Genomic DNA, 19,010 nt, shown 5'->3' on the forward strand with positions numbered 1-19,010 from the left:
CGCAAGAGAGAGAGAGATTCGTCAGATCTACATCACCCGCATCCAATCCTTAGTATTACCCCGTTGTGGTAATTCTAAGAAGAGCAATTATCTCGCTTTTGTCGAGATAAGCGCTTCAGTTTCTAGATCTCCTCGCAGATCGACGAAGCTCTGCCCAATTTTTCAGCAATCAGATCTGATCGACGGTGGTCCACGGATAAACCTCGGCACAGGCAAAGATCCCACACAAGTAGAAGACCGATAAACGATCTTTGCGTTTGTTTGATAAAGTTGTAAACTTTTTATTTTTATTGTGTAAGGAGATCTTATAAAAAGATCAACTTTTTATTTCATTCGAGTTTATTGTAACGACTAAAGCACAATGAAAATAAAAAGTTTATAACTTTATCAAACAAACGCAGAGATCGTTTATCGGTCTTCTGCTTGTGTGGGATCTTTACCTGTGCCGGGGTTTATCCGTGGACCATCGTCGATCAGATCTGATTGCTGAAAAATTGGGCAGAGCTTCGTCGATCCGCGAGGAGATCTAGAAACTAAAGTGCTTATCTCGACAAAAGCGAGATAATTGCTCTTCTTAGAATTACCACAACGGGATAATACTAAGGATTGGATGCGGGTGATGTAGATCTGACGAATCTCTCTCTCTCTCTCTCTCTCTCTTGCGTTGAAGAACTCGATCCAATCTCTCCTCCTCCTCTCTGAAATCTGTGTACTTTAAGTCTTCAATCCGGCAGGGCTTCGCCGAGGCATGAGAATTCCAGCCCTTCAAAAAATGAGGCCTAAGGCTTGTATTTATAGGCTTGAGGGGATAACGGAGCAAAACCACCTAAAGGGCCCAAATCCGCGTTGGAGACACCCTAGGGTGTCTCCCAAAACCCGAGACACCCTAGGGTGTCTCGGCTTTGGCCGAGACACTCCGTTGTGGTGCATTCGTCCGCTTCCGCTGTAAATTCTTCGTCCGAACTCAGATTTGAGTGATTCGAAGTGCGTTGGAAAGATGAAGAAGAGTTCTATAAGATCCAATGATTAGATCATCTGTGGAATAAATAAGACACGAAGGGCATTTCGTCTTTTGTAAGTGACACGGGGCTCCCGATCAGTTCATATCTTTATTATTCTGAAACTCTGTTGCTTCACATAGTTTGCCGATTCACTTCAAGCGTTCGTCGACGTCAATCAAGCTTTTGTGAACTAGATGGTGACGTTCATCATCTTCTCTTAACTTTGAGCTGTTCGTGGAGACCTATAGGCAATTTTCGATGCCTACAGATACCCCCTCCAAAGCGTTCCTTGACTCGTTTCTTTTATAGAAGAGGCTGGAATACTTTGGATATGATTGGTCCAGCCTTCGATTGGTGTAAAGGACCTGTAGTTAGCTTCAACTCTTGGCTCCTTCAATTTTCGGTCTATTCGATGCTTTGACGAATAACCGAAGTTCTTCCGGCGCTGCGTTTATCGCCTGGCCGTCGTCGGAGTCTCGAGTCTACCACCAGTGAGTTGAGTTTGGCTCGTGTCATTGACTTTGAACTGACTATCTCTGTCACGTTGCGTTGACTTAGGGTTTCGGATCAGCATGCGGATTGTTTAAGTCCGTTCCGCATGTGACGCTGTGCTAAGAGAGTTAACGCTCTTAGTGCTACGATATTGAATACGTAGACTTCGTCTTTCTCACGGGAATAGACTACCCGGCGACGCGTGTTAGGCGTTGACTTTAGGATTTTTGGCTAATCCCCAGCCTTCAACGGATTTGATTAGCCTTTACCGACTACCGTTTGAGTCGGGCTAGTATGCGGATTGTTTAAGTCCGTTCCACATGTGACGTTAAGCTAAAAGAGTTAACCCTTTTAGTGCTACGATATTGAATACGTAGACTTCGTCTTTCTCACGGGAATAGACTACCCGGCAACGCGTGTTAGGCGCTGACTTATCCTTACTTAGGATTCAGGATAAAAATCCCCAGACTCGGATTCTGGTGTCTTCTTCAATCGGTAAAAGACTAAACCGGCAACGCGTGTTAGGCGTTGACTTATCCCTGCTTAGGCTTCGGGATAAAATTCCCCGTGCGTGTGAGGCACGGATTATGGTGTTATTAATAACAACCTGCCACAATGTTGAATATGTGGTCTTTTGTCCTTTTTACGGTCAAAGACTAACCGGCCATGTGTGTTAGACATAGGCTTTGGGATTTTTGGCAAACCCCCAGCCATCAACGGGTTTGACGTGCCTTTACCGATTACCGTTTGAATCGGGCTAGCATGTGAATTATTAAAACCCGTTTCACATGTAACGTTGTGCTAAGAGAATTGCTTCTCTTAGACTTAATGCTATGATTTTGAATACATAGACTTCGCCATTTCTTACGGGAATATGGCATCCGACAACGCGTATTAGGCGTTGACTCATCCCTACTTAGGATTCGGGATGAAAGTCCCCAGAATTGTACTCTGGTGTCTTTTTCAATCGGTGAAAGACTAAACCAGCAACGCGTATTAGGCGTTGACTCATCCCTTCTTAGGCTTCGGGATAAAATTCCCCAAACTAGATTCTGGTGTCTTTTTCAATCGGTGAAAGACTAAACCGGCAACGCGTGTTAGGCGTAGGCTTATCTCTATTTAGGAGTTGAGATAAAATTCCCCGTGCACAAAGTGCACGGATTGAAAGTTGGGAATTGTGTCTTTTCTCAGGGTAAAGACGGACTGGAAAATGGAAGAGGAAGAATTTCATATTCTATCTCCCGGCACTGAAGAGGAAGAATTTTATATTCTATCTCCAGTTGGAAAGGAAACTCAAGGTGGGATCTCCACCCCCAGAATCCGAGATGATGAAACTAAGAGTTGGATCTCCACTCCGAGAATCGGAAAGATTCAAACGACCCTAACTTTTATAGGATTGGTCATTTGATCCAAAAAGAGTCCCTCATTTATTAAGGGGAAATTTCGATTTCGACCCTAACTTTTATAGGATTGGCTGAAAAAGGAAAAGGTGGAAGTCTTTCGTTTATCAAAAGGGATAACTCAATCTTAGTCTTAACTATCTGCAGGTTTGACTAAGTGAAGCTGGAGACAATCCTAACTTTTATAGGTTTGATTGCTCAATTGAAAGTGGGCATCTCGTTCATGAAAGGAATCGAGAGGAGAATCTGGTTGTGGCCATAACTTTTATAGGTTTGACCAAGGAAGCAGTGGAAGTGGGAGGTTTGAGACGATCTTATCTTTTATAGGCTTGATCGTTCAACTTGAAAGTGGACCTCTCGTTCATGGAAGGAATTGAGAGGGGACTTTGGTTGTGGTCCTAACTATAGGAAGGTTTGACCAGGTAGACAGTGAGAGTGGGAATATAAATCACAGTGGGGGTTTAGTGTTTATCACTTTGTTCGTAATTATTGGGTTATCCCTAAGAAAATTACATATAGCATTCTTCTGGGAACTTTCCATTACATGAATCATCCACCCCCCAGCTTCCTTCTTAGAACTGGGTCTAACTTTGTACTCTGTTACATGACCGGGTTATCCTTAAGAATATTAACGTAACATTCTCCAGGAACTTCCCATCAACAGTAGGAAACAGTTTAGACTCATATACCTATTAGAGTATCAGGGAGCAGTTTAACCTCATATACTGATTGGAGCATTGAGAAGCAGTTTATACTCGTATACTCTTCGGAGTAACGCCGTTCTTAATTGGCTTACCCTAGTGTTATGACGCCGGCTTCAACCAAGGTTTGGATGTTATTCTTTAAAGTGAAGCAAGCCTTGGTGGGATGAAGGATCCTCCTGTGGTACGCGCAGTACTTCGGATCTGCAGTATTGTCAGCTTCCTCCTGATTTGTGATGGGTGGCAGCTTTATCTTGTTGTTTTGAAGAAGGGTCTCGAAGATGGCTGGAACGTCCTCGTCCTTGAATGAGTACTCTTTTTGGAGCCTCGAATCCGAAGTCTTCTGCTGTCTTCGGGGATGCTGTTGCGACGTATGATTAACATCAATAACCGTTGTAGGTGCCTTCCCTTCATCATGGGAAATGAGACTCAGATTCGGAGGGTTAGCCATCGGTTGACTTCTTTCGACCTTCCTCCTTCTAAGGAAGCGTTCGGCCTGCTCTCCGCGCACCTTCAACTCTTTCCAGGTATTGAGCGGCTCTACTCCCATAACGTCCAAGATGTTAATGGACAAGTTGTTATGATAGGTTTGCAAGACGAATTCCTCCGTTACGGGATCCTTGCAGTTCATAGCCTGATTACGGAAGCGTTTGATGAAGGTATTCACCGACTCTCCGTCTTTTTGTTTCTCATCGAAGAGTGTCTTGATTGACACTTCAACGTCATCATCGAAGAAATGACCGAGGAACATGCTCTCCAGGTCCTCCCAGCTGTTGATGCTTTCTTGCTTGAGACGGTGGTACCAATCAAAAGCAGGCTCGCGAAGGGTGCCAACGAATGACCGAACCATCAAGGCTTCATTACCGGAGATCATACCCAAATGAGACTTGAAGTAGATCAGGTGCTGAGAGGGCGAGCCCTTCCCGTCGAACGGCGTGAAGTTGATCAGGTTGATAGATCAGGTGCTGAGAGGGCGAGCCCTTCCCGTCGAACGGCGTGAAGTTGATCAGGTTGAACTTCGCCAGATACGGGATCGAATCTCACTCTTTCGGGTAAGGACACGGAATGCCGGTCTTCTTTACCTCTTGAGCAGACATTAAAGCATTAATTTTTCTCTCGAGGTCCTTCATCTTTTCGTCCTCATCTATATCCTGTTTTGGACAATTCCTGAGAGGAATAACGGGGCTACCCCCAGCATTGTCATCTTTGGTGGGACCACCCCCAGTATTATTATTTTTAGTGGGACCACCCCCAGCGTTGTGTTCATCCACATCTGAATCGCTACCTGCTTGGTTAGCAGCGCTGCGACGGATGGACTCACCTAGCTGATTCGATAAAGCTCGGATTTGTTGGTCGTGCATCTGTCTCATCTCCTGCATAGCCATTTCTACTTCGATCTTGAATGCTTCTTTCTACTTAGCTAAAGCATTCTCAATGATTTTGGTTATTTGCTCGGTGTTGACCATGAACACTTCCCGAGCTTGTCCTATGCTAGACGTTGTATCGTCAGAGGCAATTGCGGAATAAGAATCTGAGAGTTCGTCATCGGAATGGATTCCTTCATGGACACCCTGGTAATCATTATGTCCAACGGTTTCTAGCTGAAGCTGAGATATTTATTGGGATATTCCCGAACTGACTCTTCTTCCTGGAGAGAAATTAGGGTTGGAACCACTTGAAACAATCGGAGATTTTCCCTTATTGACCATGTTGATGGTAACTTCTGGGAATTCATCATCTCGATCAACTGATCCTCTTTGGTGAAAACGCCTTGATTTAGGCTTCGTCTTTCCATCGGAGATTCTCTCGAATACCGAGACCCTCTGCGGAGCGGTCTTGGGGCAGCTACACGTTGATAATACTGCCCTGATAATTTTGATACACGGACAGTGAGAGTCCGCTTCCCGGGTACTTCTCTTTCGAGATTTATTCGTACCCCCAGCCCGATAGTACAACTCATCGACATTACGGTCAGAGGGATTCTCAGGTATAACGTGTTCGTCTGTCTGACGTGTTTTCCTCTGAGTAAACATTGCCTTGTTGGCGTCTGCAAGAGTCGCACGTTTGGAATCACACCTTTGTGAGGGTGAAACCTTAACAGATCTCTAATTTTCTGCACGCACCGCCAAGCGGGCCGTTGCAGAAATTAATTTGTTAGGAGGTCACGTACGACCCCCAGTCCGGATGTTGGCTCGAAGCTCCTTCAACGATCTCCAGCTTTCCTTAACAAACGCTTTTCCTCGATTCTCGGGTAGGGCACCGATACGATCCTTCAGAGGAATCCTGAACTTGGGGAAATCCACGCTGCGGTAGGGCTTTACCGGAGGTTCGGGATCTGAAGTTGATGAAGGCCGGAGAGCAACGTCACATGCTTTTGCCTTAGGCGCTGATTTGGCTTTTGGCAACCAAACTTGTTTGGATCTCGGCGATCTCTTAACTTCCTCTTCCTTTTGCATTTCTTGTGCTTTTCGCACAAGGGTCTGTAGGCATATAAAATTGCTTATAGGTCCCTTAGCATAGCTCGGTACAAACCGACGAACCGACAAGGCGACGAGGTTGACGAATCGCACGCAAGCAACGGAATACATCCATTCACGTGTGGAATCAAGCCAAGGGTTCGAAGAGTCAACGAGTCATCCAACCAAGGGCAGACTCGGACGAATCACGATCGAATCAAGACCAGTTTCGGACTCAAACTCAGAAGTGGATTTACTGCCAAAACAGGAATCGGATTTACTGCCAAATCAGAGTCTAAGTCAACCGAAAAACAGATACAACGGAACAACGACAAAACAACAGAACCCAAAACAACCTGAGGGGCTCGGCCGAAACCGAGCCACCCAGGGGTGGCCGGCCACTTGTGGCCGAGCCACCTCAGCCCAGATCTGTGCCTAGGCACAGATCTGGGTGCCTATAAATAGGCCAAGGGTTGTTCATTTGAAAAGGTTGGAACTTTGAGAGCCGAAACTCTGCCGAATTGAAGATTGAGCTCAGAGTTTTGAAGACTTGAGGACTTGAAGATTCAGATCTGATTCTCGGCGAGCGTCTACGTCACAAAAGGAAGGAGTTCGAGAGAGGTAAAAGTCAGATCTGAGATCTACACGAGACTACACTCCGGATCAAAGCTTGGCCTTTGATCCCGAGAATTAAAGGCTACTATTTCCTTAGCGAAATAGTACCCTCAGCTATTATTTCCTTTGCGAAATAATACCCGTCGAATCGTGTAGATTCGACCGGATCTAGACGCGCGCGGTGGTCCAAGGATTAACCCGGCGTCGGCAAAGAACCCACACAAGCAACGAGAACCGCAAACAGAGATCTTGCGATTTGTTCAAAAGGAAAGTTGTAAAAGGAAGTTGTAATTTTTCTTTCTTTGATTCGTTATAACCTGGATCTAAAAGCCAGGATCTTTTCTGTAACAAAAAATATAGTTATGTCATTGATGACAATGATTCAATATGAAGGCAATTTTCAACGACTGGCAGACAATCTGGCGAACTAGTGGGAGCAGCCGATGCTCGCTGCCCGAGCACGTTCCGTCGCAGCGCGGATCTCAATTCCCGGTCATGGGAGGAGGTCGAGTATGATTCGACCAAGGCAAGTCGAGGAGTACTTTTCCTCTGTCCGGATACAACGACTCGCGCAAGTCAAGAAGCTCTCGCTTCCAGGAGAAAAGCTCATTGGTTCGAAAGAGAGTTCAGACAGGCGCCACGAGCTCTGCACCTGGTGCTGACGGGCCAAAGTTGTCGTCAGGAGGTGAAGTTCCGCGACTCCTAACGAGGGTCAACCGTAGTTCTGTCATGCTTTTAATGCTGTTGAGGGCGTTGTGACTCTCTGACAAGAGAGCCGCGCCAGAGGCGACTCAGCGCCTTGCTGCGACAACTCGCTAAGGGATGGAGTCTACGGAGCGGAGTCCACGTACACGCGGATACTGAAGTAATAAGGAGAACAAAGCAGCCTCAACAACTGAGAATGGCGTTCCTCCAAGCCGCCCGACGAACGATGGAATCGCGGGTCACGGAACCGTTCGACACTGGATCTGACCGAAGTAAGAGGAGTTCACAAAGCCCGCGGCATATACTTGCACAAGCCAAGAATCCTTGCGTGGCAGAGGCGCGAGGAATTGAAGAAAGGAAGAGTGTGCAAGAAGCCGCATGCAACTCCGCCAAGTGTGGAGGCCGAAGCAGAGCCTCCAACCAAGTTCAACTCCGGTGAATCACCAAAGTCGCCGGTAATCCTAATGACGCTATCTTCATGGAGATCGGCGATGCATGAATCGTCCCAAAGGAAGAAGCCAGTCTTGGAGCGCCTCGGTCCGATTCCCGACGAGAGAGGCAAAGCTCCTGTTCAAGATCGTTTGGGCCCGATGAAAAAGCCCCGGACGACGCAGCATGCTGTGGGTCGCCGTCACCTCCAACATGACAAAGAGACCAGGGCAGTCATGCGCACCAACTTGCGCATTGAAGTCCAGGAGCCCGCCGAGAACTTACGCCCAAAAAGGCATGTTTCGAGGCGCGTGACTTTTGAAAGCCCTAAGAAGGCAATTCCCCCTCAGAAGGAAACATTATCGTCTGATGACGATAATGTTATACCTGAGAAGTCGTGCCAACACACGATAGGTTACTCCGATCGTCAAGCAGACGAGTTGTACTATCGTGCTGGGGGGACGAATAAAAACAGGAAAAGGAGCCCCCGAGAACAGGAAACTCAGTGCCCCTGTTCCAAACTCATTCGGGCAGTATTGTCTGAATGCAGCTGCATCAAGGCGGTCCCCGAACGAGTTCCCGAGAACAGGAAACTCAATGCCCCTGTTCCAAACTCATTCGGGCAGTATTGTCTGAATGCAGCTGCATCAAGGCGGTCCCCGAACGAGTTTCGGTTTTTGAAAGGCTCAGTACCGAAACGCCGAAAGCAAGGCCTAGGCGTTTCCGACGAAGAAGAACAGTGGTTGAAGAGGGAGAATTTCCGAGGGTCACCACCAATATGACCAGCAGAGGGACATCGGCGCGAGATAATCTCGAGTCAATTCTGAAAGCATCCCGGCCTAGGACCCGTCTGCAGTCCGGAACAATCAAGCGAGCAACCTATGGTAGGGTTCGGACAAGACTCCCTTCAAAAGATGAAGAATCTGATGCTGGCTCGTTGCATCAGATAATACAGTATCCAGCGAGGGACAACCCCACGAGGCACTTATGATAAGTGCGGAGCAAGTGGCCAAAATGCTTGAAGACGCCTTAGCTAGACAACAGGAAACCTTCAGGTTCGAAATGCAGATGGCCATGCAAAACATGAGAGAAATGCATGACCAGCAAATCCAGGCATTGACAAACCAGCAAGGCGAGCCAAGTCGTCGTAACTCGGTGAATCTGGAAGACGAAGACACTAATGAGACGTATAATGCCAATAATCCTCCCGTCAATGCAGGGGGTGGTAACGAGAATGTCAACGCAGACTCAGGTGAAAACTTGAAAATTAAAAATCTCTAGAGCAAAATCAACACGTTGATTTCCGCTCAAGAAACGAAGAAAACAGGTATTCCTTGTCCATACCCAAGAGAGTGGGAATCAATTCCATATCCGGCGAAGTTCAACCTAATTAACTTCATGCCGTTTAATGGGATGGGTTCCACCACTCAACATTTGATTTACTTCAAATCACACTTGGGAGTAATCTCCGGCAATGAGCCTCTGATGGTGCGGTCATTCGTCGGCACTCTTCGCGGAGCCGCCTTCGATTGGTATCGTCGCCTCAAGCCAGGTAGCGTAAATAGTTGGGATGACATGGAGACCAAATTCCTCGCCAACTTCGGGTCGTTGCTTGATGAGAAATAGAAAGACGGGGAATTGGTGGACACCTTCGTCAAGAGGTTCCGGAACAAGGCGATGAACTGTCGGGACCCGATCACCGAGGAATTCATCCTCCAGACGTGCCACAACAACCTTGCACTGGACGTGTTGGAAGCAATGGGGACAGCACCATCCAAGACATGGAAGGATCTGAAAGTCTGAGGAGAGCAGGCCGAATAATTCATCAGAAGAAAGAAGGCGGAGAGAGGCCAACAGGCGAATAATGCTCCGCAACAGAATTTCGTCCCACGGGGGAAAGGTAAGGCACATGCTAATGCAGTTGATGCTAACCAAACCTTTCAATTGCAACCTCAGCAACAACAACAGCGGCAGCAGCAACGAGCGCCACAACAATCGCAGTCACAATGGCAACAACGGCCTCAGAAGCAGAAGTCTTCAGAGCCAAGATTTCCCAAAGTGTACTCCTTCAAAGATGACGAAGTTCCCGGCATCTTTAAATACTTGTTGGAGAATAACAAAATTCAGCTGCCGGCGATTGTGGATCAAGAAGGGGCTAGCAAAGTGACGGATCCGAGGTATTGTGCATACCACAGAGCGGTCCATCACCCTACGAAGTCATGCTACCACCTCAAAGACAAGATCCAGGCGCTAATTGATGTAGGCGTCATAACCCCGAAGCCGTCGAAGAATGTTGGAGCAAACGCGGTTTCAATCAGTTTTGGATCAGTGCCCACGGCGTGGTTTAAGCCAAAACGCATCACCAAAGTGGGAATGAAAACAGTAAACGACGACCCGTATGGACAGCGCCAAAAAGGACCAAAACGCATCACCAAAGTGGGAATGAAAACAGTAAACGACGACCCGTATGGACAGCGCCAAAAAGGACTTGTGCCACATACAGCTCCAAACGGCAAAATCCTCTGGGTTCACCCCGACCTGATTGAAGATGAACAATGGGCCGGGTCGTCATCCAAAAGGAAGTCCAAAGGGAAAGGAAAGTCTTGCTGCGGAGTCTCTGCTATCTCAGGAGAAGATGACGAAAGAATACTAGCTTTTCCGCTCTCTGAAGAAGAACAAGAAGTTTTTGCAACCTGAAACGGAAATGAGTATCACTACAACTATCCACCACCTAGTGAGCAGGGGGTGAATAAACGGGGACCAGCCTAAACTCTCACGGAGATGGGGGTGATTACAAGTCCTACACCGAGTGAAGAGGCTCGACGACAGCCGGTGAATACACCGAAGAATCCTCCGGAAATTCAGAATCCGAAGCAGTCTCGTTTCAGTCGCCCGATTGGAAAAGACAAACCAGAAAGCTCGAAGACTCCGCAAGTCTTCGATATAATGGCTCAACTAGCCAATATTCCAGCACGGATAACGCTGTATGAATTGTTGTGGCTGTCCAAGGAAACTAGGGAGGCTTTGCAAGAAGCGTTGGCCAATTCAGAGGTGTTTCTGACTCAAATCAAGCCGGTGCATGAACAGCCAGAACCACTGAGTCAACAGTGCAACATAGCGACTAGAAACCTTCCCTGCATTACCTTCACCAAAGAGGACATGCAGACGAAGAATTCGAACCATGATCGACCGCTATACTTCATCGGGTACATCGGCTCCAGCAAAGTCAACCGAATCCAAGTGGATCCGGGTTCTGCTGTGAGTATTATGACGCTTCGCTTGATGCACTTCCTTGGTATTCCAGTTAGTAAGTTGGCGTCCACAGGCACTGTTATCTACGGGTTCAATACCAGCGGGTCAAGACCTTTAGGTAAAATCCGGATAAAGTGTCAAATGGGAGATTTGAAGACAGAAGTCACATGTTATGTGATTGATGCTGAGACGTCGTATAACTTACTATTGGGTCGACCTTGGATCCATAGTAACGTTATAATCCCCTCAACTCTCCATCAGTGTTTGAAATATGTCGATGCTGATAATAGGGTTAGAACGGTGGTCGCGGATAAGCAACCATTTAAAGGGTATGAGAATTATTTCACTGATTCTATCCTTTATGGTAACGAATCCGAAACCGAATCATCGGCCCAAGGCACGGACAGCGGAGAAGAAGCTGATACCGAAGTCGGATTTGATTACAATGGCGGTTATGTTCTAAATGACATTGTACCCTTTGTAATCAATATTGACGATGATCAAACGTCAGAGGGCAGTTGTAACTAGCAACTTGCCACTAATGAAATAAATAATGATTTAGAGTACTCCCTGTCTCTTGATGATGTGATAACGGACTTGTATGATAATCCTAATTTGCATATGCCGCTTCGATCGTCCTATGTAACAAAGGAACGCCTCCAGCATTCTTTCGGAACAACCATGATCATCCCGAACAAGATAAGAGGTGCAAAAGAAGTGATTTACGGTAAAGGAAAAAGCTCTCCATTACCAGATCATTTCCTAAGTGAAGATGAAGATGATGACAAACCTGGTCGGCATTTATCTAAGTATAGTCCGGAAGCGCAGAAGCTCATGGAAAAGCAGGGGTACGATTTCACACTCGGAGAAGGTCTATACTTCGATCGAGGTCCTCGTAATCCAGCCAAAGCGGTATATGTACCAAAAGGGAAACCTGAGGATTATTATAAATACGGGCGAGGCTTAGGCTATATTTCCTCATGAATGTGGTTGGCAAATTATCGATCAAATTGCTAACAAAACTAAGAACGGATACTCTTCTGATTCTTCAGCTGGGAATTCCGACATAAGTCTAGGGGAGGCATTCAAAGCCCTAATGGTAAACATGGCTACAGCTGATCCGTCTACAATGGAGGACGACGATCAAATGCCAACATGGGAAGATCCGTGGGTTCATCATCTGAATATGCAGTATGGTGACAGGTTTGAACAGAGAGAACCCCCCACTGAGGATAAAATAGTCCAAGTTAACATGGGCGACGAGGCCAACCCAAAGCCGATATTCATCATCAATAGTCTTCCCTCAAATGTAAGGAGGAGTTAATTGCTCTCATCAGGGAGTATATTGACGTCTTCGCTTGGAACTACGAGGATATGCCAGGGCTCGACCCCAATGTGGCAATGCACCGCCTCGATATCAAGCCGGGTGCCAAACCTGTCAAGCAACAGCAAAGACGGTTTCGTCCGCAGATAATGGAAGCTATCGAGGCAGAGGTTAAGAAATTAATTGAATCAGGATTTATCCGAGAGGAACAACATCCAGATTGCAGTCATGAAGAAGAACGGTAAAATCAGGATTTGCATTGACTTCAGGGACCTGAATACGGCCTGTCCAAAAGATGACTTTCCTCTCCCGATCACGGATGTCATTATCGACAATACATGTGGATTTGAGAGAATGTCTTTCATGGATGGGTTTTCAGGATATAACCAAATCAAGATGCACCCAGATGACGAGAAGCATACAGCATTCAGAACGCCCCTCGGTGTATTCTGCTACACGGTGATGCCATTCGGTTTAAAGAACGTAGGCGCCACATATCAGCGAGCAATGACTAAGATTTTCCAAGAGCATCTCAGGAAAACAGTCGAGTGCTACGTTGATGATTTGGTTGTAAAAAGCCGCAACAAAGAAGATCACATCAAGGACTTGAAGACGATGTTCGATCTCATGCGGAGTCATCAATTGAAGATGAACCCTACTAAATCCTTCCTTGGAATGTCTAGCGGAAAATTCCTTGGATTCGTCGTCACCACTAAAGGTATACATATCGATCCTGACAAAGTGAAGGCGATACACGAACTGCAACCTCCTAGAAATCTAAGAGAGCTCAGAGGATTGCAAGGGCGGCTAGCTTACATCCGGCGGTTCATCTCAAACCTTTCTGGGAAGTGCCAACCATTCTCTAAGCTAAACAAGAAAGGGGTGTCATTCATTTGGGACGATGCCTGCCAAAAAGCATTCGAAGATATCAAAACGTATCTGGCGAACCCTCCTGTTCTCGTCGCACCAAAATCAGGTAGACCGTTCTTGATTTATCTCAAGGCGATAAACCACTCGATAAGTGTCTTACCGTAGGGGGTACGATGGTTTATTACTCCGATGCCTTTCGAACAAAGAAGCAGAAGAAGTTCTTAAGGAAGCACACGAAGGAGAATGTGGTGTGCATCAGCCCGGTCCCAAACTGTATGATCGCATCAGGAGAATGGGATATTTCTGGCCAACGATGGTTCGAGATGCAATCGAACATGCACGAGAATGCCACGCTTGTCAGATACATGCGAATTATATGCATCAACCGCCAGAGCAGTTGCACACATCTTGTCAGTCCTATTTTTCCCCCTTTGGTCAAAGGTGATCGATTCATTCTCACAATCATGGATTACTTTTCAAAGTGGGCTGAAGCAATTCCGCTCAGAGAAGTGAAGACGAACAACGTCATCAATTTCATCAAGCATCATGTCATATACTGACACGGCGTGCCAAGACGGATCATTCATGACAACGGTCCACAGTTCATAAGCAACGCCTTCATCAGGTTTTGTGACAAATTCAAGATTGAAGATGTCTCGTCGACACGATCATTAAGATCCTGTCAAAGCACGTGAAGACCAATAAACGAGACTGGGACGATAAACTCGGTGAAGCACTCTGGGCTTATCGCACCACCATACGCACACCTACAGGAGCCACCCCATATTCGCTGGTATACGGATGCGAGGCTGTGCTACCTTAGGAGATTCAGATCCCGTCACTTCGGATCGCTCTCGCAACTGAGATGACGATAGAAGAACACCATCAAAAGCGTCTCGAAGAACTCCCACCATACGCACACCTACAGGAGCCACCCCATATTCGCTGGTATACGGATGCGAGGCTGTGCTACCTTAGGAGATTCAGATCCCGTCACTTCGGATCGCTCTCGCAACTGAGATGACGATAGAAGAACACCATCAAAAGCGTCTCGAAGAACTCGAGAGGTTAGACGAAAAGCGGTTGGAGGCTCAACAACAAATTGAGTTATATCAAGCCAGAATATCTAGGGCTTTCAACAAAAGGGTCCGACAGAGAAGCTTCAAGGAAGGAGATCTGGTCCTCGCTGCTCGCCGACCGATAATCCTCAATTCCAAGAAGAAAGGTAAATTCGAACCCAAGTGGGAAGGACCGTTTGTGATAGACACAGTCTACTCAAACGGTGCATATCGCCTGATTACTCAAGAAGGCACCAGGCAATTAATTCTAATAAATGGGAAGTTCCTAAAAAAGTACTATCCCTAGTATATTCAAGATAACCCATTTACCGGGAAGTTCCTTGAAGAATATTACACTTAATATTCTAGAGGATAACCCAAAATCTTTTTCACCACCAAAATCCCTCACTGATCAATTTCAATTGACAGTGGGTCCACTAAAAATATCTTTCTGGCCCTCTTGACTTTTTCCATGAACAAGAGGTCCACTTTAATTTTGGAATCCCTCTTTCGATAAACGAAAGAACTCCCTTCTTCTTCTCTTTGGTTAAGCCCTCTCATGGCTATAACCGAAGTTGAAGTTTCACTTCGATAAACGAAGAACTCTTTTTTCAGTTTAGATAACCAATCCTATAAAAGGCAAGTTTATCTAAATTTTCCAGATTCTCGGAGTGGAGATCCCACTTCTAGTTTCTTTTGCGCTGGAAATAGAATATAAAATTCTTCCTTTCCAGAATCAAGGAATAGAATATAAAATTCTTCCTTCCTTGTTATTCGGGTTTGCCTTCACCCTAAAAGAAGACCGGGAAATAGAATATAAAATTCTTCCTTTCCCGCACCGATCTTTCCAAAATTTGTCAATTTAGGATTCATCCTAGGAAGTTTATCCCGAATCCTAAGCAGGGATAAGTCTGCGCCTAACACGCGCTGACGGTTTAGTCTTTTTCCTGTGACAGGTTGTTATTAATAACACCAGAATCCATGCCTTACACGCATGGGGAATTTCATCCTGAATCCTAAGAAAGGATATGCCGACGCCTAACACGCGTCGCCGGTTTAGTCTTTCTCCGAAGAAAAAGACACCAGAGTTCGATTCTGGGGAATTTTATCCCGAAGCCTAAGTAGGGATAAGTCCGCGTCTAAAACACGTTGCTGGGTAGCCTATTCCCATAACAATGGCGAAGTCTACATATTCGAAGTTGTAGCATCAAGTCTAAGGGAGTTCATTCCTTTAGCACAACGTCACATGCGGAACGGATTTAGATAATCCGCATGCTAGACCGACTCAAACGGTAGTCGGTAAAGGCTAATCAAACCCGTTAAAGGCTGGGGGTTAGCCAAAAATCCTAAAGTCAACACCTAACACGTGTCGCCAGGTAGCTTATTCCCGTAACAATGGCAAAGTCTATGTATTCAATATCATAGCACAAAGTCTCGGAGAATTTACTCTCTTAGCGCAACGTGACATGTGGAACGGATTTAGATAATCCGCATGCTAGCCTGACTCAAATGGTAATCGGTAAAGGCTAATCAAATCCGTTGATGGCTGAGGGTTTGCCAAAAATCCTAAAAGTATTATGGTCAATCATTTCAAACGGAATGAGGAATCATAATAAAGATAAAGATAAAAGAAACCAGTTCCACTAATAGGATCAAAAGTCAAGACATTCAGCAAATGAAATCATACATCAAAAACATGGCCAAAAATCTGCTGATTAAGCTTAGACAGCTTCTCATCATAAGCTTGCCTCAGCTCAGCTCTGATGGACTCCTCGTTGGTAGCTAAAGTCTTCGCAGCAACCTCCTCCATCTCGGTCAACTTCTGCTTCAAAGATTTCAACTCTTCAGATAGAGCAGTGTGGGCTTGTTAATCCTGTACCTTCGTCATCTGAAGAATACCAAAAGTCTCCTCTTTTTCACGGAGTGCTCTTCTGAGCTGGTCTATCTCGGTCGCACAAGAGGCAAGAGAAGAGTCAAGCTCGGTGAGTGAAGATGATTTAGCAGCAAGGTGGGCCTCAACTCGGTCCACTCGATCCCGCTACACCTGAATGTCGAACTCAGCAAGAAACCTAGCATCGCGCCATGTCTGTAAATGAGTGTCCAACTCGGCAGCGATGAATGAAGAGGCACCTGCATCCCGAAGCTCACAAAACATCTGAAGCTCACGCTCTAGGCAGTCAAGATCATCAACAATAGACTTCGTCAGATCTGGGTACCCTGCATCCCTTATGGAATTTATCTTAAGATCAAGGAATGGCTTGAACTGGTGAAGGGAAAGTCCGCCGTGGAAGAGCTTGTCAATCATAGCATTCACAAAGGAGAAGAAGGAACGGATCTCTATACAGATGACAATCTTCTCTGGGTCGCTGTCTGATAATAACTCCTTCACAAGGACGTGAAGCCGAGAAGAAAGCCCTACACAAAAAGGAGAAATCCGTCAAAAGCCTTGATGAAGAAATGAATGACATTCCTCAGTTGCTCAAGTTATACCTTCTTTCCCTTGAATCACCGGGGGTGGTGGAGGTGTAACGGCTGGGGTGTATCAACTGGTGTAGTTGGTCCCACAGCCGGCTCAACAGGTGGTGGAGGTGTAACGGCTGGGGTGTATCAACTGGTGTAGTTGGTCCCACAGCCGGCTCAACAGGATCGGTCTCGACAAAAGCTCATGTCAAATACAAAATAGAATTCTCAGATGCATCATATTATAGTTGCATTAGTCAAAAAATTGACTGGTCCTATAATTAACTTGAGAAAAGCTACGTACCTTCAGAAAAACCATCCTCAGGATTATTAGGGAGCGTAGACTCAGGAAATAAATCTCCAGGCAACTGGTCATCAATTTGAGGAGAACCATACATGAAGTGGAGCATAGGAGTGTCCACAAGCAAGCCTTCCTCATCAAAATCATCAGTCGAGAAATCTGACACAAGAGAATATAAGCACGAAAGGAAAATAAAGAGACTACGACCAATAGAAATGAGTTACCTCTTATGGGTGCGTCAGCCTCTCTATTCCCAAAATCCACGTTTGCCTCTTGCGAATTATCTAAAAGAGCAAGAAGTATAGAGACAATCAGAGAATGCACAAATTCCAAATCATTCAACTCCTTTGTGTATTATTAATGGTAGATGTACCTGGATTCATCGAACCGGGTCCTACATCGACAGTCTCCCTAATGTCACCAGCTTCTGCATGCCTCTCTACTTGGTGCGGTGGGTCGGACTCACCAGAAGATATAGAATCGTGAAAAATGGGATCTGGACTCATCTCGCTCTCCCCACGCTCTCCTATATAGAAATGGAAAGGCGTGAGTCAAAGTTCTGAATGGTCAAGAGGCTAGTCTATGGGATAGATGTTACTTCCATCACTAGCAGGGTCGTCACTGGCTAAATCCATATCCGATGCTCGCGAAGCTACATGCGGCTTGCGGGCTAATCTCTTCCGCCTAGCAGCAGGGATAACAATCGAAGGTCTCTCCTGGGGAGGAGGACGGAACTCTTCATCCCGGTCAGCTGTGGTCCCTGAAACATCAAACCATTGTCAGGCTGAATCGTTTGCAGTCTGGAACCATCAAGCGAGCAACCTATGGTAGGGTTCGAACAAGGCTCCCTTCAGAAGATAAAAGGAAAGAGTAGGAAACCAACCTCGTTCAGAAGGGTCCTCGTGATCTTCAAGATCTCCGCCTGAAGCCTCATCAGCAGAATGAAAGATCTTATTTCCCTCTTCGTCAATCCGACGGGTCTTGTGCCGTGCCCTTTGTGAAATATCTTCTACTGAGCATCACAGAACTCTATATCAAGGAAATCTCCACTTGTTTCCACATCTTCAGTATCAACATAAGAATCAGAGTCTTCTACTTTTTCAGGCATCATTGCTGGCTTCTGAAGAGCGTGAGGAATTGCTGCTGGCTTTCTTGCCTCTTCTATAATCCTCATAATTTCCCCCAGTGTCTGATTAAACTTATTACGTTCCACTAATGATTGGTATCTTGTTCTTTCGCCCTCGACGAGCTCTCTTGGCATGTTTTTTAAGAACCAGGGATGTTGCTTTATCTCAGGGATGGTTATTCTCTGAAAGAGAAAAGCATTGTAAAATTAATAGGCTAGTAGAAAGGAAAATAACGATAAAAATGTAAATTTCACGAAACCCCCAGAGAAGTGTAGCACTTTTTGACAAAATCCCCAAAAGGTTAGGACATGTCACTTAGCCCTCAAAACTTTCGAATTTTTCTGAATCTATTTTCAGATATCCCCTAACTTTTTGGGGGTCATCTAACAAGTTTTGGGGAAGAGGAGGGGGGGGGAGTTGGAGTGAGAACCTTGTAGGGATTGGCTACAAAAATTCGAGAGAGAAGGTGCCTGCAACCTGGAGAGACTCTTACATAATCCGGGATGTAGTACTGAACACTCATTATTCGAGTGAGAACCTCGAGCATTTTCCTAAATCATACGGGAATCAGCCTGAGAAGCCTCCTCAGCCTCTAGCTCTACAATCGGCTTCACAGGAATAGTTTTATTGGCTGCTAACAACCACTTGCAGCTTAGGAATGTGAGGTTCAACTACCGCTCAGAACTCGAGAGACTGAACTTAGCACCAGTACAGCCCGTCACGGTCCATAACCATGCACGAAGACCATCCACCAAACTGGCGAGCGAATCGACAGGGAAGATATGGCTCTATGAAACACTGATTCCTCACCCGGAAAGT

General features: G+C 46.0%; 1 protein-coding gene across 1 annotated transcript; it reads right to left on the minus strand.

Moving 5' to 3' along the window:
- On the minus strand, positions 18,074-18,714 carry LOC109825645 (serine/threonine-protein kinase SAPK1-like). The gene is made up of 2 exons (XM_020392510.1): positions 18,622-18,714; positions 18,074-18,373 (listed from the first exon to the last, which is right to left on the minus strand). Exons 1-2 carry the CDS (start codon positions 18,712-18,714, stop codon positions 18,074-18,076), a joined length of 393 nt encoding a protein of 130 aa, XP_020248099.1.

This window comes from Asparagus officinalis, chromosome 10, assembly GCF_001876935.1.
Source record: "Asparagus officinalis chromosome 10, Aspof.V1, whole genome shotgun sequence".
NCBI classification, from domain to species: domain Eukaryota; kingdom Viridiplantae; phylum Streptophyta; class Magnoliopsida; order Asparagales; family Asparagaceae; genus Asparagus; species Asparagus officinalis.

Coding starts and splice junctions, on each gene's coding strand:
- LOC109825645 (XM_020392510.1), bottom strand. CDS start 18,714: ATGAGTGTTCAGTACTACATCCCGGATTATGTAAGAGTCTCTCCAGGT. Junction 18,374..18,621: donor TTGTAGCCAATCCCTACAAG/GTTCTCACTCCA, acceptor TTTCTCTTTCAG/AGAATAACCATCCCTGAGAT.